General features: G+C 46.2%; 1 protein-coding gene across 3 annotated transcripts; it reads right to left on the bottom strand.

Annotated features, from left to right (window-relative positions):
- Positions 1-2,081: 2,081 nt before the first annotated feature.
- On the bottom strand, positions 2,082-18,579 carry LOC139049984 (zinc finger protein 28-like). 3 transcript variants are annotated; one of them, XM_070525958.1, is made up of 6 exons: positions 18,258-18,566; positions 15,857-15,927; positions 14,311-14,446; positions 11,013-11,089; positions 8,554-8,680; positions 2,082-6,250 (listed from the first exon to the last, which is right to left on the bottom strand). In XM_070525958.1, the coding sequence occupies exons 1-6, from the start codon at positions 18,377-18,379 to the stop codon at positions 5,479-5,481; spliced, it is 1,305 nt and encodes a 434-aa protein (XP_070382059.1). In that variant the 5' UTR covers positions 18,380-18,566; the 3' UTR covers positions 2,082-5,478. The 3 variants fall into 3 exon arrangements, with proteins under 3 accessions (XP_070382059.1, XP_070382061.1, XP_070382060.1); XM_070525960.1 differs by lacking the exon at positions 15,857-15,927 and having other exon boundaries at positions 18,258-18,392; XM_070525959.1 differs by lacking the exons at positions 14,311-14,446; positions 15,857-15,927 and having other exon boundaries at positions 18,258-18,579.
- Between the last annotated feature and the right edge of the window lie 2,679 nt (positions 18,580-21,258).

Here is a 21,258-nt window from a genome sequence, read left to right as displayed (position 1 = left end):
AACGTCACCACTCCCGCGGTAGAGTGGCGGCAGATTTGAATTTCGGAAAAGGTATTGGGACCTGTCGGACACAATTTTCTCTTAAACAAAGTCTCTTCCTGGCACAAAACAAGCGTTTCCAGGTTGCTGGAATGGTATTTAAACAGTCTAAGTCGACTCGGCATTTATCTTTAGTGTCCCTTTACGCTCCTGCAGCAGCGCCGCTGCGATTACGTTCCTCCAGGCACTGCATCGAAGTTACGTGCGCATATCGCCGCCATCGTGATTGATACTTTTACTGCTAGGATGTAAGCGCAGGTTACGTACGGAAGGGTGGCACTGCAGGTCTCGCGTTCAACCTAGGTGAACATTACAGTCATCTATATCAGGTTGCCTCTAGCCGCTCGGATTTGCGGGTCTTGCCAAGCAGTCTCATCTTTCCCCCACTGCGCGGTTAAGGATTCAGACATGACAGACTAGTCGGCTCCTGTGCCCCATAAAGCGGCGACTGCGTGGCCATAGAAAAACACGTCAAGGTTAGTGGTTCGTGGTCTTGCCTTAGTTATTTCGCGTCGTCCGATCATGGCTGTACTGTTTTGTCCCGCTGTTAAGTCGTGTCTTCAGTTATTACAGGTGGTTTTTGGTTCGGAGCTTCGTCGAAATGGCAGCATGTCGTCGTACAATCGTGGAGACTGGTCTGGCGCCGGCGGTGGAGGGTCTTCGGCATTTCAGCGAACTGCGACGTCCCATATCCATTGGTTCTTGCTTTTACTTTACCGGATACGGGCTCAGATGCCGTCCGCGCATCGACCCAGTGTACTGTGGGCGCCGCAGTGAGGGGCAGTGCCCCGATCACGGCGATCGGCAAAGTCGTTGGAGTCTCCGCTGAGTTGCAGCTAAGGTGCGAGAAATTTCACGCGGTTCTTCACGTTGCTGCGGACGCTGAGAGCACGCGGCGAAACCATACAGAAAATGAACTACGTAAGAGCGCGTACTCGAGTCGTTTCGCCTTTGAGCAAGTAAGGATCTCACCGCCCACCAGGCAGAGTAGCGATGTCCGCTTCCAGTTGACCTGAAAGGTTGACATCTTATCATACGTCTACGGGGTTACGGCGTCACGTCTAATTTCTATAGAGCCAAAAGTGGAAAGGGAAAATTTGTTTCCTGCTTTATTACTTTATTGAACAGGCTTTCTACATCTCCATGTGTAGTGTAGCAAACTTAACGAAACCTAGTTACGCATCTCGTTGCATTTGATTCCGTGTCCAATTTTCTCTTTTGCAATAATGCGCTAAAATATTGTACTATGGGCGCCAAATGAGACGCGGTCAGTGGACGGCGCGTTCCAAGCATACCTGTAGGCATAGTGCGTGCCGTCGGCCAGTCACCGCCTTTGGCAGATGCGCACATCCAGTTGCACCGCACTGCGCGATGACGTTCGCCCTATACTGCAATATTGACGCTTCTGTTTTGTCTGACGTTTGCTTTTTCGGTTCAAAATAAAAGCGCAAGCGCGCGCCACCATTCGCGTTTAATTTGACGCAGGTAGTACATCTGCAATTGGAGCACTGCGACTTATTGCAGATGCCTTCCACCTGGGTGAGAGGTTCTTACGTGCATGCGCACAAGTCCACTTTATGAAATCAGCGAGGTCAAGTCGGGGACTGCAAAAGGGAACGGAGCGCAGGTAGAGGAGGACGCTTGAAGGTAGAGAGGAGGAACGCGCGGCGCTGGGGTGAGGTACAAGGAGGCGCGCTGGGTTTGTATCCCCTGGCTGTTGCTCCGGCCTCCGTGAGCGCAATGGATGTGTCTACTCGGCTGTCGATCGAGAGGCCAAGCGCCAGGCGAAGCGGGCTGAGCAGCACCGCAAGCAGCGGCAGGCGAAGCGTGAGTCGACCGACCCCGAAGCGGTCGGCATGCGCCGTCTACGCGCTAAAAAGACAGACCAAAGTGAGGGTCTTGGCATGCCAATGAGAATCCGCAAGAACGAGCCCAGCTGGTATGTCTGGCAAGGCGTCATAAACATAATTTCCGCCATGATAATCGTTATTCCTCGATATTGTCGCGTTATAGGTAGGTTGAGGAACACAGTGGCAATAAGCGTGAGTAGAGGAATCAATTATTTATTGGGGAAACAAGTGTCCACTAAAGAAGTCAAACGCATGCAATATGGTAGCGCCAAGCACATGTGTCGATCGTCGTAAACCTGATTTGCGTCTCAAGTGCGTAGGCTATTTCTAAAGGATTAGTTGAAGATTCGAGCGTAATGACATGTGCTCATGTGGCTTCCAAATTGTACAACACTATTCGCGTCACGCATGCAATCTAATTGCAAAAGCTCGCACTACAACATAGGCGACTGATGCAATCGGTGAGTAGGATCGAGGATGTTCTGATACATGCTAGCGCTCCATAGCTTTCTCACTCGCTCCACGTGGTTGCGTTGGGTTCGAAGCCCAAACACGATCGCTGGGCTGCTGCTCCTCATAATTTCGTCGAAGACTGTAGCTTCGGCTGTCCGTCTAAGGCTAGTTCTTGGTGGTTAGGCAAGCAGGTTGTGCTTCTTTGGCACGCTGCAGTAACGTGGCGACGTCGGTTTTCTTCGGTGGTGAAGTGCGGTACCATTGAATGCCGGCATTATCAGCTGACCGCCAGCTGCCGGGATTCGGAAGCCTTGCCATGTAATTATAACTTGCGCCAACTGCAGGGTGAACGATTCACTCATGACGGAGTGGTCGGCTCCTGTGTCCACTAAAGCGGCGACTGAGTGAAAATCGAGGATCACTTCGAGGTTGCTAGTTACTATCGCTGCGTTAGTTATTTCGTAGCGTCGAATAAAGCCTCGATCGCACTGCCTCGACACTACGTCGCATCCTCTGTGGGCGGCGTGTTTTTCCATCAGAGGCTCGTCGTAATTGCAGCGTGCCGTTGCTACGTCGCGCAATCTGCCGAATATCGGTTCATGAAAATACTGGCCATGTATTGGGTCAGTGTACTGTGGGCATCGCAGGGAGAGGTAGTGCCGCGGCCAGGGTGATCGGGAAAGTCGCCGGGCTCTCTGCCGAGTTGCAGTCAAGTAGTCGGGAATTTAACGTGGTGTCTCGTCTCGCTATAGACGTGGAGATTAGCGCGCGAGACCTGGTAGTACCATCCCACGGTATGGTTATCAACAGTAGACGCGGCCTGCATTTTCGCTGTGACAGCAGGCGGTGGTCGGGTGCACACCATACGTGTGTCTTCCTCGGGGAGTTGAGTCAGCTGATGGGCGGCAAGGTTGGTGGCGGCAAATGGCGATGGAGTTCCAGCACTCTGATGCGGGCGTGAAGGGGCATGTCGACGGCGGATGACAGCGATGTAGGTCATCACTTCCTGCTTGAAATGCGAAGACCCAGGGACTCAATGACTGCTGGATATGCCCTCAGACGACGTCCGCAATTAAGGCTACTTGAGGCAGCGTCGAACAGAATATCTTACGCAATTATTCGCGTGCAACGGCTCCGAGGTGTTTTAAGATCTTGTCGGAGCCTAGTGCCCATATTTTAGCCTAGTACCCACTCGGCTATGTTGCCGAGTGCGCGTTGCCAGCGTCTTGTCGATGCGGCTTCTGTCAGAAATTTCGCGATGGGCTTGGCCGGCTTGCGAATCAGTCCGGCGTAAATCTCCTGCCTCAAACCGCGCACGAGGAAACATGCTTTCTTCTCCGACATGTCTTTTTTTGGTCGGCGTGCCTAAAAGACGGCTCATATCTTCAGAGAAGATCGCGATTTGCTCATTCGGTAGCTGCGCCCAAGTTTATATTATAGTTTTGACCAGCAGCTTGCGCACGGCGCTCGTGAACGTTTGTAGGAATCCCCTCCAAAGCAGCTCCCACGTTCTTATGCCGGCGTCTCGCTTTTCAAACCACGTCCTTGCGGTGTCTTTTAATGAAAAATCGTCATGACGCAGCTGGCCGAACTTTCAATTGTTAGATCTGGTGATTTATGCTTTGGTTTCCCGCCAGCTTTCCGCATCTTAAACGATTGTCTGTGGAAGAACGCTGGATCCAGTTTCTGCTGCAGTGCGATCATTGCTGGCGACGCAAGGATTGTCATTAAGACTGCCGACTGGGCCATGGCGTTCGTAGTATTCTCGGCCAGACGAGCATACTCAGGTGGTAGTCATAGGTTGTGGCAAACACGCTGGCCGATGACAATGTTTACGTTGTTTTCATGGCTTGCTGGGTGTATCCGGTGAGAGGCCACGTTGTAGTGATGGTGAACAGTACACTAGCAAGGACCTTGAGTCACGCAACTAACTCTTTGAATATGGAACGGAAACGCACAAAACGAGTTACACTCGAGCAGAAAGATAGTTGCGATCGTGAACATCGATGCTCCAATAACTAAATTATGGCTAACGATTGACGGATATTAATGCATGATTCGCTGTAAATTGTAGCGAAATCGGTGCTTGCAAGCCTTCAAGAATGCATATTTATATTCGTATTGAGCATGCAGTTCTATTGCGAAAGGCTCGACTACAGCATCGAAAAAATTGTATAATTGGTAAGGAAGATCGAGGCGGTTCTTATACACGCAGGCGCATCATGCGCTGAGCTGTAACATAACATTTCTTAGCCGGTGAAACGCGTTCACCGGAAAAATATATACAAGCAAGCGCGTAAACATATATGAAAACTTACGTGTCATGTCAAACTTTTGTCATTTTTGCACAGAAACTTTTGTAACATCAAGCTAAAAAGGTTTTAGAGCTGCAACTAATGAGCAGTCTGAGTCAAAACAGCGGACTTCCGAGTGGATAAAAACTTTGCATTAAATTTCAGAAGTTCCGCCACTACAAAACATAAAATGTTTCCTATTCGGAGACCGTGTAGTATAGCGAAGTTCCAAATGAATGGAATCTAGTACTTTCTCACTACCATTATCGGCTTATTTTGCGGTATAGAACAAACATTTGCGGTATGAATACATGCTCCAAAAAACAGTAAATGCATTGAACAAACTTTCAAGCAAATAGTTTTCACACGCGTGAGATGTAGTTAGGCTTTGTCGTAAAAGCATCTGGAAGTGCTTCGTCGTTGGATATGATACAATGGCAGAAATCACTTCTTAGTTTACAAGGACACACTACCTCTTTTCTCACATGCTTCACAATGAGATATATCCCCCTTCTGTTTACGATACAAAAACACCACGAATATGGTTGATTGAAGCGTGTTTGCTGGTACACTGTCAAAAGAACTGCACAGAAGTTTCTCTAACCAAATGGGGGTCAAGGATGTTTTGTGGACATTTAAGCACTGTAGTTGCACTAAATACAATCTTGCAGCCCATTAGGGTTTGTCTTGAAGTCAGTTTGATAAAGCAACGTTCACCAACAACATTGTTCCTGAAACAGTGAGTGCTGGCCAGGACCTGCAGTATTTCTTGAAATTTAAGCATCCCAAATCCTAGTGGCGATGGTCTTGTTGCGCAATTTCGAAAATCCAGACGGCATCGCTCACATCATGCATTCCTTCTGGCACACATGCCTATCGAGTGTTTCTTTGTCTGGAAAACGACATCTACATTGCGTACACTCATACGGTGTTTTATCCTCGTGCTTTGTCCGGCGTTGATGAAGATTTGAATTGTCCTGAAAGGATCTATTACAGATTTCGCAAACGAAAGCGCTCTTTCCACATTGTGAGTCTACGTGTCTCTTCAGATTATACTTGTTTTTGAATGATCCCGCACATCTTTGGCATACATGACGCTTGACCTCTGCGTGAGGGTGCTCATGTTTACGGAGGTGCGCCACCTGCCTGAAAGATTTAGCGCATGTTTTGCAAATGTAGGGTTTCTCACCTGTGTGCGTGCGCTTGTGGTCTTCCAGATGACTAGACCGCCGGAACAATTTTTCGCATATTTCGCATTTGTGGGGTCTCTCGTCTGTATGCGTGCGCTTATGGTTATGTAGATGATCAGACTGCCGGAAGGATTTATCACATGCTTCGCATTTGTAGGGTCTCTCGTCCGTGTGCGTGCGGTAATGGTTATGTAGGTGATCTTCCCGGTGGAACTGTTTACCACATGTTTGACATTTGTGTTTTTTGCCGGTACGGTTGTCTACACACTTGGACGTCTTCACAGATGATTGCTCACATGCTTTGCAAATGAGGGCTGTGTCATCTGTGCATTCCTTGGTGTGTAAAGCATCCCGTCTGCTCGAAACGTTGCCACAGGCACTGCACAACTCTCGCTCTTCCCTGCCTCCGGTTCCAGGAGCATTCCTGCAAGGACGTGGACAAAGAAGTTCAAAACGGCCTACTCTTGTTAGGGGAGGACAAAGACACATCTTGCCAGTTCAGGGGCTGACAAACTAAATCGTGCGTTAACGATAACGCGACTTTCTGAACATAGCACTATCTTGCAGCATTTAATATTGGCGCTCGATTAGGGCACTTGTTTCACGTAAATTGAACACTGTTGCCTTTGATGGCGTGTGTGTCTAAACTTGGAAATAATAAAGACCCGTACCTGTCTCACATAGGGTATTCTTAATGTATTATGTAAAGCGTAGTTTTCGGATTTCTTGCTACTCGAACGGAGAAGAAATGTCGGGTAAGGGTGGTTAGATTAGGAACTTAGCCGATCTAAACACGATGATATTTTTCTTTCACTGCACTAGACCGACTTTTTTGCAATTATGTGCCATTGCAATTAGCCACTAGAGGCTGTCGCTTTAAGATAATGGAAATGGCGCAAAGGCGCAATATTCGCTTTAATTCTCTCAAGTGTAGGTGGAATGACCCCCCGTCAGACATCATACGTATTATCTCAAGTCCTTCATATCCAATACAATGGCGAACTTCGGGGTTCAAGATGTCCTGTAATGTTTGCATGGAGTCATTTATTTTTTACTCGCATTCGAACTGCACACCGTTCCTCCCGAAGGCATAACACAATCATTTCCCCCCATACGTAGCAACCGCAGATACCTCAAATACTTCAGTGTTTTCTTGTACAATGGCTGAAATATGCAACCGAAGAAGTCAGTATTTTCATTTGTTTTTCTCGGTAAGGTAATGAACACTGCAAGCATTGAGTTAAGGCATTGCTGGTACGACACGTTTTCAACATTCTAGTATAAAATATACAAGGGGCAGTAGAACAGAGACACCGCATATGGTGTATGTCTTTTCTACGCCTTCTTGCTCGTTTGAAATGTCTATGCTAGGCACTAGATGAACATTCGTCGCTACTCTTGCGCTAGTGGCTCTTTGCTTGTATAGTTTTATTCATTCTTGTGGCGGTTGTGTACATGACTCTTGGAATATTCTGGTTTGGTTCGAGTCGTTTGGTGTTACCTTGTACATCGTTTCTAATCATGCCTGCTTGGCTGGCATCAAGACCGGAATACTTAATGAAGAAATTACAACTAAGAAACAATCATATTTCTTTTGATAGAGCCAGGTAAATCGCGGCAAATTATCCGTCGCAACATTTATTCGAGCTTGCAGTCGGAAAACTATGAAATCACTAGGTCTAAAAAGAAATAAAACTTAGAATTTACAAAGTTACCTACATGAAAAATTAATACATATCGCTGTTCCATTAGCTGCATCAGTTGGAGCATCCTAAGCGAACTTTCTTGATATTCGTTTCCAATTTGTTTGAAACTGACACAATGTGTCCGAGGACGGGCCAATGATCTACCTATATAACAATATTTCAGAACGCTGTGTAACACATGAATTCTGAGCGCTTTATATGTGGTATATGGTTTAGTTAAGTTAATTGTGACGCTGTTTTCATTGAGGTATAAAGATGTAATTTTGTTACATGTGTTTCTCCACGTTTTCTAAAATATTGCACGAATCTAAAATGGAACTGCTTCAGTGAAAATATTATCACATTTTTTTTAAATGCCACAGGCTTCAATACTAGTACAGTGTGTTGCCAAGCACATTCATTTCACTTTTCCAATGGATTTAGGTGATAGAGTCAACTGGCGTAGAGTCATGGTTTTTGTTTTTACGTCGACGCCACATTGTCGGAACAGCAGTTGATATGTGTCATTTAAGTCATCGCACTATTTATCCCTCGCGCAAGTGCGTCAGTACCACTGTAATTCTAACAGGAATTTTACAGGAAAGCAGGAAAACACTCATTTCAAGAGCCTCGGCTCCGATGAGCGTCTCTCCTTCACAATCTTTACATATTCGATAATGGGGAGTGAGTAAGCAGGTTACTGACGTGCAAGTGCACAGAACATTGCGGCGTGTTAACAGGATGGAAAATGGGGCGACCTTGCGTAGCTTCGTGGTTGCGGCATGGGGTCCGTACACTACCCTGTGATGTTCGGTCGCTCTGCTGGAGCCATGAAGTTTGTTAACGCCTGGTTCGCCAGCCGAACGCTCCAAACTGCGGTTGCCGTACTTGTTTCAGCCATCAGACGAGGTGGAATTCTCCTCCGACGGTCATTTCCCCTCCCAAGGAGAAGTTACCGAGTAGGGGCATATTGTTACACGGGTAGCCATACCTGAAGTATCTGAGTTGCTTTTTAATGAAAATTTTCAAAATGTGAACTTACGTGGCGCCGTCTTCAAGATTGGCCGATGGTTCCTCCATGCCAGCGCGATATGTGCTTGACGTTGCCTTATCCATGCTCCTGATGAACCCCTGCTTCTGGTAACTCGTGCTGCAATTGTCAGTGACACCTGTTGGACATAAATGTATTGTAAAGGAGTTCATTCGTCGTAGTGCAAGAGTGATTCATGGGAAATGGATATTTCATGCTTATTGTGCAAGACAAGGTACCTTTAGTGGTAGAGAAAGTTTACTCGGGTGCTTCCGTACGCGGTGCTTTTTTTCCTTCTGCAATTATGTCTTGAACGCACGCAAGAACATCGTGGCGATGGGGAAGCCGAGCACGATCAAGATTGTGCAGTGTTGCATTCTTGTGAATATTATCACGTTTTGTCTCAAGCCGCGGGCAGAACATGTACACGACAGCGCTTGAAGTGAAAAACGACATGTCGGACTCTTGTGCGGGAAACCCTTGACCCAACATATTTGCTGTGTTATCCAGTAATAAGCACATTAGATGCCTCACGAATTTGTTGCTTATAATTCGTCTATTACGAGTAGAAGGATTGTCAGTTTGTACCGGTTTGATGTATGGCCTTAATTTATTGACCTTCTATGACACATAGGTGCGTCCTCGAAGTACATACTCGCCTTTCAGAAACTCGTTATCTGAACCCCATTTGTTTACTCCTGTAGCTGAAATTCATAACCATCGTCTGTAAACACTAAGTTTTCCAGCTCATTACGAGCACTAAAACTGCTGTTCTCGCCAATGTTCCTTTGTAGGCCATCGAAAGAATATAGGGCAACTTTCAAAAAGATTGCTCAATGCGCATCTTAGTAGCCGTATTGCAAACAGTACATTAGCTTGGAAAGAAATGTGGAAGTGTTCATTCACGGGGCAATATTACTAAACTATGCAACGGAAAGTCCCCAAGTACGTTACCAATGTGGATTACATGGATAACGCTGCAACTATTGGAGCTAGGTGTCCATCTTCTATATAACTGCGCAGAAATTGCATGAAACTGAAAGGAACAAGCGAGCGAATTATAAGGCGGTTATTACGGCAGAACCCTCATCAGGATGACCATCGACGCTACTAAAATTAGGAATAAAACTGCAGGAACACGTCGTATTTTTGAATGCACCTTTACTCACAATATGAAGGGGGCGGGGGGTAGTTGGCTAAGAATGTTTATGGCATTACTACACCCACATGCCTTAGCGTCTGTACCTCTGATATAGTAGGCTACTGGAAACGTTGAGCGCGGATTCCCAACCCGAAGAACTAATGATATCGCTTTCATCTTTGACTTCAATAGAATTACAGTGTGATAGCATAGGCGTTTTTAAGGAACTCCTTTTTAATTGTCTGGAAATTTCTACTTTACAAGTAGCGCCGTTAATGTCACAACGTTCGTCAGGCCTGCGAAAGAGGTTGCGCAGGTACTGGCAGAACGAATAATGCTTGACGTATCCAAGAAAAGGAAATCACCTTACAAAAAAGAACGTTCAGATTGGAAGGCCTGTGTTTCAGCATGGCGTAGATTATCGCGTTTGCAAAGCATTACAATATTTAAGTAGTGGCACGCTCACTCAAAATCGTTGGGTAGTGTGATTGTTACTCATTCAATACCAATAATGTTTATGCTTCAGAAGCGCATAGTTAAGATATTTGGCAAGAATTTATGGCTTCAGAGCCCAAACAACTAGCCAACAGTTTTGTTTCCCCTTGCGTTGCATTTTAATACAACTATTTAACGCTATTTATGCTGCGGCTGTGGCTTGCTTGGTATGAAAGAACCAAGAGCTCCAATATAAACTCTTTTGTGGTGCCCCAAATTGTAGGCCGTAACTTCTGCATTCGGCCGTAGCAGGATATTTCTGCTACTCGTAACATACTATTGGTGAGCAATTCTCAAACAGTGCCTAAAACGTAACAGCACCGTTAAGACACTCCGACATAGACACCTGAAGCGCCGCACCAACTACACATTACACACGGCATTCGCATCAAGCACTTGCTTTGGGAACCAGCTTTATTTGTTTAAGGCAAACATTATCACGATGTTAGAAGGTCAAATTCACGGTAATTCTGCTGTGCAAACAAAATGTTCGACCAATGGTCGAACGATGATTCTATTTACGAGTGGATTAATCACTGCATCGAATGTCCAGTCTCGGCTTCTGCCCTTATCATCTAGGAGCGTGCTTTATAAGCCCAAGAAAACAGCAAATTCATTCAAAAACTTCTACTTCATAGGGTACGTATGAATTTGCATATATTCAGAAGAGCACAAATTTCTTAGTAAGGACAGTTATAAGCTGGCTCATGCGGAAACCATTTTGGCCGCACTGGTAAACTGCATCTTTATACGCAATATAAGCACCACTACCAAGGTAACCTTAGGGGCTATCTGCCACGTTTGTGGTAAGGGCGAGGTACAATCACCTACATACCGTCGACGTTCCAAGTATCGTCGGTCATAGCCATGTGCTGCCTATTCTCCTGGTAATGCGAGGCGTCGTCAGAAATCCTAAAAATAATAAAGTATTGATTAGACAGTTAATATCTGTGACAGAAAGAAAGGTCACATTATGCTTTCTTAAAGCAAAGTACGGAAAAAGCAAAGTCGTCTTTTGTAAACGCGCTGCTCACAATGGCTCGTTCTCATTAAGTACCGATTATGCTGGCTGACATACGACGAATGGCACATCCGGGTCAATACATGGCGCTGAGCACTCATCCACCATAGACGAAACGGCGCATTCACTTGCACGAATACTGTCAGTTTAAGTGTTAAAGTACTTACAACATCTCGTATGTAGTTTGCTATATAAAATTCTTGCTCCACTTCCTACAGTTACAGAATCCCAACAACAATTTCGGAATAAAATCTTTTAAAGCGTGTAACATGTTTTTGCATCAATAAAACAGGTTGAAGTATAACAATGACACTGTGCAGATCCGAGCTTGCCCATGACCGTGCGCGAGATTTAACGCGCCGCGGCGTCATATAGGCAGTATGGGGACAGAATGAAGTCCAGCAGAGCGATCCGCTCCTTACTTTTCAGGAAATAATCTGACTATCGGCTTAGTAGAAGGGCCTATCCTGTTCTTCACCCGAAGTTAAACAGGGGTCAGTCAGTTACACTTAGAATGCTCCGAATAGGCTCATTTCCCTCGCGGGGCTTTCTCAGCCGTATCTCCACAGACATCGATTCAAGCTGCCCGGACTGTAATGAGATTTATTGTTCCTTAACGCACAGGCCCCGCGTTACCTCACGGCCCTCTATCCAGAGAAGCCGACTGTTAAGAGGCACTCCGGAGCCAATCGCTCGAGACACAACTACAGAGAATCCAGACGGCACTAGAAAGGGCAGTCGGTCGGTTGGTCGGTCGGTCTTTTGATTACTTACCAACAAAATGACGAGTTCGAAAGAAATAATGATGAACTAGAATGGAGTTCATAAATATTCGTATTCAAGAGATCTTAAGTTTGCTTCTACGGCACTCGCTTGAGCCAATCTAACAAGTAATTGAAGGATGTAGTTTATCGTGAGAACGTCATGAAAAATATCCTAAGAGTGATGCAATTCTTAGCAAGAAAATAGCTAAAATTTGAGGAGCAAATGCATTTGCTCACAAATGGTAAAGGGTACCCTAGAAGACCATGACATTTCATTTATTTATCGCTGTAGTATAAAGTCGCTCCCGCTTCCTCTTTTGAAAGAAAAGGCGATATAGAAACCAGTAATACGAATTTGTTGTAAAAAAACATTAAAAACATAAAGCAATACCTTCATTGGCCCCGAAACTCAAAGCGCGAAAAGTGTGTTTTCTTTTAATGCGTATTTGTTGCCCTTAAGCAACACATGCAAACAAGAAGGGAGATCATTTTAAACCAAGTTGTGGCTTTTCATGTACCGCGGTTACTTTTTAAGAAAAAGCACTGTGCAGACAGTACATCTAGGTCGCACCTTTGTGTTTTAATTGCTAATTCACAGCATTGTGGTGCAGTTTGACAAGTTGTCTTGAAAACACGGTCCGGCACAGCAAGTGTTCACGGAAGATAAAACTAATTCTGAGGCTTCTTGTGCAAGAACCACGGCTGTATAAAACGCATGTCACCGTAGTGATTTGAGCATAAAATTTTACAACCATAGGTTCGGCCACGAGCACGCAAATGCAAGGGAACAGAGGCCTTTTTGCAGTGTGCTTTCATCAAAATTCCACGGTCCCACCTGGGATTGAACCCGGGACTTCAACGGCTATATATCATGCCGTGGCGGGTGTGCAATGCAGTCTGCATACATAAACGAAACGTATTTGCTTCTGTAAGTATGTTCGCTTGATGTTCTGAAAAATCTTATACTAGGCGCTAAACAGCGCACTTTGCGCTGAACATGGAATACTTTCGCTCCGCCCATGCATCGACGCGTCTTGACCTAAGAAAGCCTCCGATTTCAAAGCTCTAGCTCGCTGTCAAAAAGACCCCTTTCAGGTGAGAACAATCGTACATATATTAAAGCCTATTATATGGATCGTGTCGAAGAGTAAATATATTCAATGACAAATTAACAAGCGGTAACGTACGCGTTTTGTAGGCGCCCAAAGTAGATGAAGCATCTTCGGTATCGTCACGGCTTGTACCTGTCACGGTAGTGCAGTTCTATACGTGTTTTCATTCCGCGATATATTGGCTGGCGCGGACAATCTGTCTCGTGTGGCACGTTGCAAACGGAGCCAAGCGTGGCGGGACTGCCTCGCTAAATGGGAGATCGCGAGAGGCAGCGCGTGGGTGACGCGGGGGCGCGATTCACAGCAGCCGCCACAGTTGTCACTTCAGTGTCGTAATCCCATTATCGTCATGCGGTCACACCACCCTCTTTGATGCGTCGACGTAATTTTTTTTCCTTATTCTGCGGCAGTTGTCACCATTGTGTCGGGATTAGGCCGTCGTTGTCATGCCATCGTTGTAATTGCGTCGTCGTCAAAGAGTCGCTATCATGCATTCCTTGTCATACCGTATAGTCATCACGTCACCTTAGCGGTGCGGTCGTCGTCATTATCGCTTTTTCATGCGGTGGTCTTACCGTCGTTGTCACGTCGTCCTTTTTGTACCATCATCGTGACTTAAGAATGCGCCTGTCATTGTCGTCATGCTGTCGCCATTGTACGACTTTATCATTACATCAATATCATTCCTTAAAATTAAAAGTAAGTTATGAGGTTTTGCGTGCCAAAACCGCTTTCCGATTATGAGGCACGCCGCTGTGGGGAACCCCAGAAATTTGGACCACCTCAGGTTTTTTAACGTGCACCTAAATCTAAGTACACGGGTGTTTTCGGATTTCACCCCCATCGAAATGGCCCAGGTGGTAGAAATTTACGAAGTCCTCCACTACGGTGTGTCTCAAAAAAAGAAAATGGTTTTGGCACGTAAAACCCTATATAATATAACTTAATTTTTTCTATAGACGGACGATTTTCTCTTTATTATCTTTGTAAACGAATATGGCGTAGTACGTACGCATTTCACAATCCTGCAAGAGTGCTGAGCATGACAAGCATGTTAGCACCACCTCCACCATACCGCGTGCTTAGAATAACGGTTGACATTGTGCGCGTTTCCCACATCAGAGCTCTCTTCCATAGAAAAATTTCGACAATGGAGGCATAGTTGCATCACAGGCTGCATTAAGCACCATCTGTGAGCAGCTTTGTGCAAGGAAATATTTGAAAACGTGGGCGCACCTAGCAAGGGTTTCCGGAATGGCCGATGCTTCCTCCATGCAAGCGCGGCTCGTACTGGGCTGTGCGTGATTGATGCTGCTGCTGGATGCCATAGGCGGCGATGTGGTGATTTCGCTTTCGGTGACATGTGTATGGCCTGAGAGAATCACAGAGGCGTTAATTCGTCACTGTGCAAGGGTAATTCAACGAGCGTCAACATTTCGTGCTAAGAAGAAACTCGAAGATTTAGTTGAGGTTTAGTGATAGGGCAACCTGACTTCAGTGCTTCCGCATGTGGTGCTCTTTCTGGAAATATGCCTCAAATACATAGGACAAATGAGCGGTGCGTGACGGAATTTATGCAATGTTGAATTTCCCCCAAAATATGTGCTGCATTTAGTACACCAGAATAGAACACCACAGTGTTCCATGCTGAAGGCGAGATTGCGCATTTCAAACGCGATAGCGTTACCGGCCCCATGTTGCAGAAAATGCGGTGTCTGCGTCCGGCGCCTGCGTTGATCGTCGTGTGAACAAAAAATCCTCCCGAACTACGCATACGGAACCACGCAGGCCTTCAGTGTAGCGCAAAGTTGGTACTGAACTTAACGAATTTCTCAACGTAAAATGCGTCAGAAACATCCTAAATTACGACTCGCACACAACATAAAGACATGATAGCACAAGATTGTAATATTAATATACGAGAAAGCATTCTATTACGCGGGGCCTAAACCACAAACCAATTTTACAGCGTTTGTACCACTCTTGTACCACAGGCAGTGACGTGCCCGACTCCGTGCAGAACCATCCAGGTGGCGCTCGCCATCGAGAACCCGCGGCCCCCGCAACCAGCCGCGCTTCTACCAGGAAGCTCGCCTTCGTGCATAGCGTTCGCCACCAACGTTTACCGGGAAACATTACGGTTACATAAGATGCAGTTACCGGGAAGCGAGAGAAGCAGCCAGGGAACTTTTACTGCTGTCGTGTTTCACTCTTAAAGGCGAAGCTAAAGCGTCCTGCAAATTTCGTTGTTTATGCAATCGCAGTCAAATCTTGGCTCTACATTTCCAGCAATAAGCATATTTCAGGCTATACTAAGGGGCCCAATGGAAAATACGCAAAATTGCGTGAGCAAGCTTTTGCACTAACGTACCTTGCCTTAACCATAAAGGCAATGAACCGAAACTTGAACCAAATTCATGAACCGAAACTGGTCGCCTTAGGTGTTATAGCACATGCATTTCTACAGAGCTGCGATATCTACTTTATTTCTCTAATTTCTTATTCTCTATCTCTAATTTCTAAACAATGCCCTTTTCAGTTGTGTTGTCGAAGTATGGCTTGCACGCTGTGTGACTTTCACGCACTAACTTACCCAATCAGCCATGCGGTTAATTCGCATAAGGAGTGTTCATACGGAAACCGACATGGTGACGCTCGTAAAGTGTGTCCCTTTGTGGAGTAAATGCACCGCTATGCTGCCTTATGTAAACGTTCTTTCCTTAGAGGATTGTTAAGAGTCTTCGCAAGTGGTATCGATGATCGAAGGCCATGCCGTACATACCAGTGACATCCGTGGCATCGTTCTGGCTGTTTATCGCGTTCCACAGGTCTTCGAAGGAGTCATCACAAATCCTAGAATTAGACATATGTATTGGTATCCTACTTCCAGGTAATGCGGGAAATATCTGAAGACTGTTTTGTCAAAGCACAATTTGTAACAAGCGAAGTGCTTTTTTGTTAATGAATGTGATGCATTTCATGTTTGATTTCATTCAAATGCTCACTTGCTTGCTGGCATAGGGCGAACCCGGCGTAACACGTGGAGTGGGGAGCGACCATCGACCGTAGAAGAATTTGCACGAAAGTTTTATGTACAGTTAATTTAGTACTTAAGTTTTAGTTCACTTTTAATAGTTTGGTTAGTGCTTTCTAGTTTGTTATATGCGCTGGTTTCCATTTGTCATGGCGTCAATAACTTGTGGGGCTGAATCGCAACGATATTTACCCATGGCTTCCATGAAACCTTATCTAATTATTCTATAAAATAGGCTGAGGCTAAAAGAAAAAGAGGCTGCGTGAACTTTTTAATGTTTTAATTCAAGGCAGAGCTGTAATGAAAAGAGATACTCCTTACGCGTCAGATTGGATTGGCAAACTTCGTGGTGCTACTAGGTTTCTGACAGCGATTTCAATCAATGACGAGTCATCGATCCATGACATTAGGAACCTATCTCAAATTATTAAAATTACAAGCAACATGGCTTTCACAGAATCGTAGAGAACCGACAGTTGCCACTGAGGGAAGACTCATTTTGAACACTTGAGAAGAGAAGGACGCAGTCGGTTGAACTTAAGCACATGTAAAAAAAAAATGTGTTCTTTTGAGTTTGCTTCACGTATGGCCCGTGCAGCTGCGTCTCCAAAAAAGTAAGTTACAGGGGCATGAACAACGCGCAATTGCAGACATAAGCCTCAGAAAAAAATACGGAAATGAAGGAACGTGCTTCTGCAGTTGCATACTGCAAATCATTCTTACTTGCGACTTCTTTACCGAGGCAGCAAAAAAAAAGTTTCTGAAGGTTAATCTTTAAATCCTGATATAGAACCTAAATATACTTATAAGTTTCACCTTAGCTAATTTAATATATGGGGTTTTACGTGCCAAAACCACTTTCTGATTATGAGGCACGCCGTAGTGGGGGACTCCGGAAATTTTGACCACCTGGGGTTCTTTAACGTGCACCTAAATCTAAGTACACGGGTGTTTTCGCATTTCGCCCCCATCGAAATGCAGCCGCCGTGGCCGGGATTCGATCCCGCGACCTCGTGCTCAGCAGCCTAACACCATAGCCACTGAGCAACCACGGCGGGTTCACCTTAGCTATAAAAAGAGACATCAAGGTGACAGCCGCGCGATGAGCGGCACGTGTGAACGGTTAAGAAGTGTTTTTAGGTTAGGCGTTAGACAAACTCTCGCACAGGTGGCGCATCAGTCGGCAGAGACAGTCACCCAGCACGAGATGACAATTCAGGAATCGCCCGACTTCTGCGCGCAGGCGCGAGTAAAAGCGGGTGCGAGAGAGAAAATCTGGCGACTTCTACTCCTTGAATATCTGATGTTGCCTAGATACTACGGAGGAGTAGTTTCTTCTCTCGTTTTGTATGCGTTTGTCCCTATAGTGCCGGCAATACGGAACGAGGTCGTGTGCGGGCCATGCCCATGCACTAGTTTGTTAACGCTCCGACACTAGAAGCCGGCGCGGTAAGTCAGGGGAAGCAGTGGGCACTGACGGGCCGTGTGGCGGTGGCTGTTTCTAAAGGTACGTCGGCCACAGCTGATTTCTTTCGTTTTCGATAGCTCTGCGGCTCCCGCTTACCGATTCTTTGCGCATGTTTTTGTGGAGGACGTTTACGTAGCTGAAACGGGACCACCAGAAAAATATGTGTTTGAAAAGTCACGGCGGGTATCATTCGAAAGGCCTTACACAAGCGAAATTACACATCACCGCCTGGATTTCTGTAACAGGCATGTAGACCCGGGGGGTTTTTGCATTCCAGCGTGAGGGATGATTAGCCATTGCTCCGAAAACTTCTTTAGGGGAGACCTCGAACTCTGGCAGCGCAAAGCCGTAGCCACTGGGCCACGGTAAAAGGTGGGCGATGCGATAACCGTACACGAGCGACAAACGTATTCTTCGATAAAAGCATTGCTTCCCGCAGGAACATTCATTTTGGCTTTAACGATAAACAGCCGCAGCTCTGCTTCCTGTGACGATATTTTCGCATGACACGTGCATCGACGTGCGAAAAAGCTAAGAACGTCGCCCACTTACCCTGGCTGAAGTTGGCCGTGAAAGGCCTGCTTTGAAGTAAGAACAAATCTATAGCTATCAAAGCCTGCGTTCCGGGTCATACCTACGGGGCAATATACATCTAGAATTTTTACAAGTGGCAAGACTCACGTAGTGCAAGAGTCGGAAGTCCATAAAGCGCCCTCGAAGAATTCCTGGCTTGTGCTCGGCGTTGCTTCGTCGCCGAATGTAAACGCAGGAGGCGTGTGTCCACTCTTACTTCCTTCAGTCATGGCTGTTTCGGCACCTCTGGAGAACTAGCGTCTCTTTCTTGACAGAAGCACGTGGAATCATAGAGCATGCGCAGTCAGTGCTGACGATGAAAGGGAACAAATAAAGCTTTTAGCTCTTTGGAAACAAGAAGGTAACCGTCGGGCTTATCTGAAAAAAAATAAATAAAGAGACGATAGCGTGCGCCACTACCTCGATGCTTAAGTGCTTATATTTTAACGCTAGAAGATGCGTCCGGTAGCCCGCGATGTCATCCCACCAAATGATCAAAGTAGTTTAACCCCCTCTCCCAGTTAAAAACCGTTAACATGAAATGCCGTTATTAAGGAGAAAGCCATAGATGGCTCACAGGTCGAAAATTTTTCCGTCCGGCGTTATGGCACCAAATTCAAGCGCACGCGCCAGTAGCTCTTTATCGATTATAAAAAAACAAAGAGATCGAACATCTTTCTTCGCGTTCAACGGATACCATTATAATTAAGCAATGTGGCACAAAAGTGTCTCCGTGTGGCTTCCACGGTTTTGTTTATGCCTGGGGAGTAAATGTACACGTGTCCTAAGACGTTTTGAGGAGTATCAGTACGTCTCTGTCAACTTGACATATATCTGTCTTATAAGGTTAGCGCTGTCTGGCTAATCTGCCTTTCCATGTAAATGCGCGTTAGATATCGTGATTCGTTAAATATTCGAGAACGCCTAAGCTCTTGTGAGTTGTGAATACGAAAACAGTGGTGCCCAGTTGAACGCTGTGGTGAGTGGTCCTTCGAGTTATCAATGCCACGCTGGAAGGCGAGTGCATTAAGACGCTTGGCCAACGCCTCCGAGATAGCCCAAGACCGAGGAACTTCGTTCCGTGACGTCATGTTACCTCGCCTGACGGCATAGAATCTAAAGTGCACGCCAACGAGTAAGCAGCAGTGATTTTCAAGTCCTCACATTAGTCATGCCGGGCTCGGCAAGGAAAATTTAGGTCCAAGTAGCCTGGTGTCATAATGCTGAGTGCACAGGCCTGTTACCTAGGAGGCGCTAGCATAACAGATTGGGTAAGACAGTCAACTTCGGAGCTTGGAGCCGTACTCTCGAAACTCATTATCTCGAACCCTTTTCCTTCGGATTTATTTTCTGTTTTTTTTTTTACCTTCACATTTTTTCCAGCGATTACCGAGGCGAACTTAGCACGCAGGCGAGAGCCTGACTTCGGAGAACGCAGGCACCGGAGAACGAGAATGACGTGGCATTTCGGTGATGCCCTCTCCCCTCACGCAACACCTGGCGCACCAGCGCGGCAGCAGGTGTTCCCTTCACCCGCTTTGCTCCATTGAGGCACGTACGTGACGCGCTGCTGCAGCAAATGGGAATATAGGTGTCGTTTCGCTGCTACAGACGCCGTCTATTTTCGTCAATGGGCTATTTGATGCTTTCGCATCAATATGCGATCAATCCTCTGAAAATAGTTCTAGCATATCGACATGCGGAAACGAGGCGTGTTGCTGCGTTGAAGTAAATGCTATTGGAATGTGGTCATTTCTTTAGGAATGTAACAACATTCCATTCCAAGTTGTTGAGAAGCGTGACTCAGAATCAGTTAGTCAGGAAGCGGGGATCAGGTAGGCAAGGAAAAGATGGGGTTCCGTATCCTTGTATTTTGTGTAAATAGCGATGGCAGCCTCCCAGCACGGGGTCCAACTAGGGGACGCTGCATGCAGTACTTGTAATGCAACAAGGCATACGCGAGCCGTTCATTGGTACTGTAACTCGATTAATTATACCCCAGACTAGCCACACTACAGCATGTTGAACTACGCCACCTGAGAAATACAGAACCATTGGGAAGAGAGGATATAAGAGGAAAGAAACGAAATACGAACAAAGAAACAGCAATCGCAGAGGAGGACAGGGAAAGGCGACCGCTGAATTGTTACGGATGGGTAAGTCCAAGGCATACGTGAGGCCTAAGACAAAAGCGGGTGATGGCTCCACCCACGGTCCTTGAAAAGCATTGGCACACTGAATGGGCTCCACGGTCCTCAGCTACTTTCGCCTGCACACGACTAAAGGCTGTTTCACTTGGCGCGATTGGGGCGAAAATATAGTTCTACCGCGCACGTCGCAGAGTGATTTTCGCTGACAGCTCTCACATGCGTTTGCGGCAGCGTGATTTCCGTCGCAGTGATGCGAAAGGTTGCCCCGTTCTCACGAAGTATCCGTGCCTGCATGGTTAAACAAAAACAAGGAAACTAGTGAAATATTCTAATTTTCTTATTATTATTTGATAAATAAGTACACAATAATTTAAAGTTTAAAAGGTGAGACTTTACGACAGCTTTCCGATGCGGTGAGTGAAACGCTCCACAACACCGCAAGTATAAGCGTGCTTCTTTTGCGGCTTCGGTGGGGCGGTTCTGTTAAGTACACTCAAGTTTCGTTGTTACTATGGAAACCACAACTTCTTTACTGGATGACTACTTGCTTTTGCAGAAGAACAAGCAACTATTGAGCTTGCATGTTTAAGCAGCTGGCACAATTTGCAGCGATGAAGAGGTTGACGACGCTGGCCACGCAAGCGGCGTCCTTCTATGGACCTGGATAGCGTGCAGCTTCTCCTTTCAAGCGAATTGTGCAAGCGGAAGAAAAAAATGTTTACGAAGCTCCTAAGCCACTGACGCTGGTGGGTACGCCTTACTAAAACATAACTAAAGCTGGCGTGCGACATTGGTCCAGAGAGCTACCAACGAGCGGTACGATAGGAAATCGCCAATTTTGATGGCGCTTTGTTTCGTAACACACTGCGCCTCCCAAGTCGCGCCGATCGCTGGGACTCGGCTACTGCGGAATGAACTTGCTGGAATGCAATCGCGGAGAGCGGACGACGTCAGAGCGG

The sequence above is a fragment of the Dermacentor albipictus genome, chromosome 9 (genome assembly GCF_038994185.2).
Source record: "Dermacentor albipictus isolate Rhodes 1998 colony chromosome 9, USDA_Dalb.pri_finalv2, whole genome shotgun sequence".
Taxonomy (NCBI): Eukaryota; Metazoa; Arthropoda; class Arachnida; order Ixodida; family Ixodidae; genus Dermacentor; species Dermacentor albipictus.
The sequence above is the reverse complement of the archived record's forward strand: the minus strand, read 5'-3'. Positions and strand labels throughout refer to the sequence as shown.

Excerpts from the sequence above, each read along its gene's own strand:
- LOC139049984 (XM_070525958.1), bottom strand. The coding sequence starts at position 18,379 with ATGACTGAAGGAAGTAAGAGTGGACACACGCCTCCTGCGTTTACATTC. Across the intron at positions 14,447-15,856 it reads CGATGCCACGGATGTCACTG|GCCATACACATGTCACCGAA; the intron begins GTATGTACGGCA and ends TGATTCTCTCAG. Across the intron at positions 6,251-8,553 it reads AATCTTGAAGACGGCGCCAC|GAATGCTCCTGGAACCGGAG; the intron begins GTAAGTTCACAT and ends ACGTCCTTGCAG.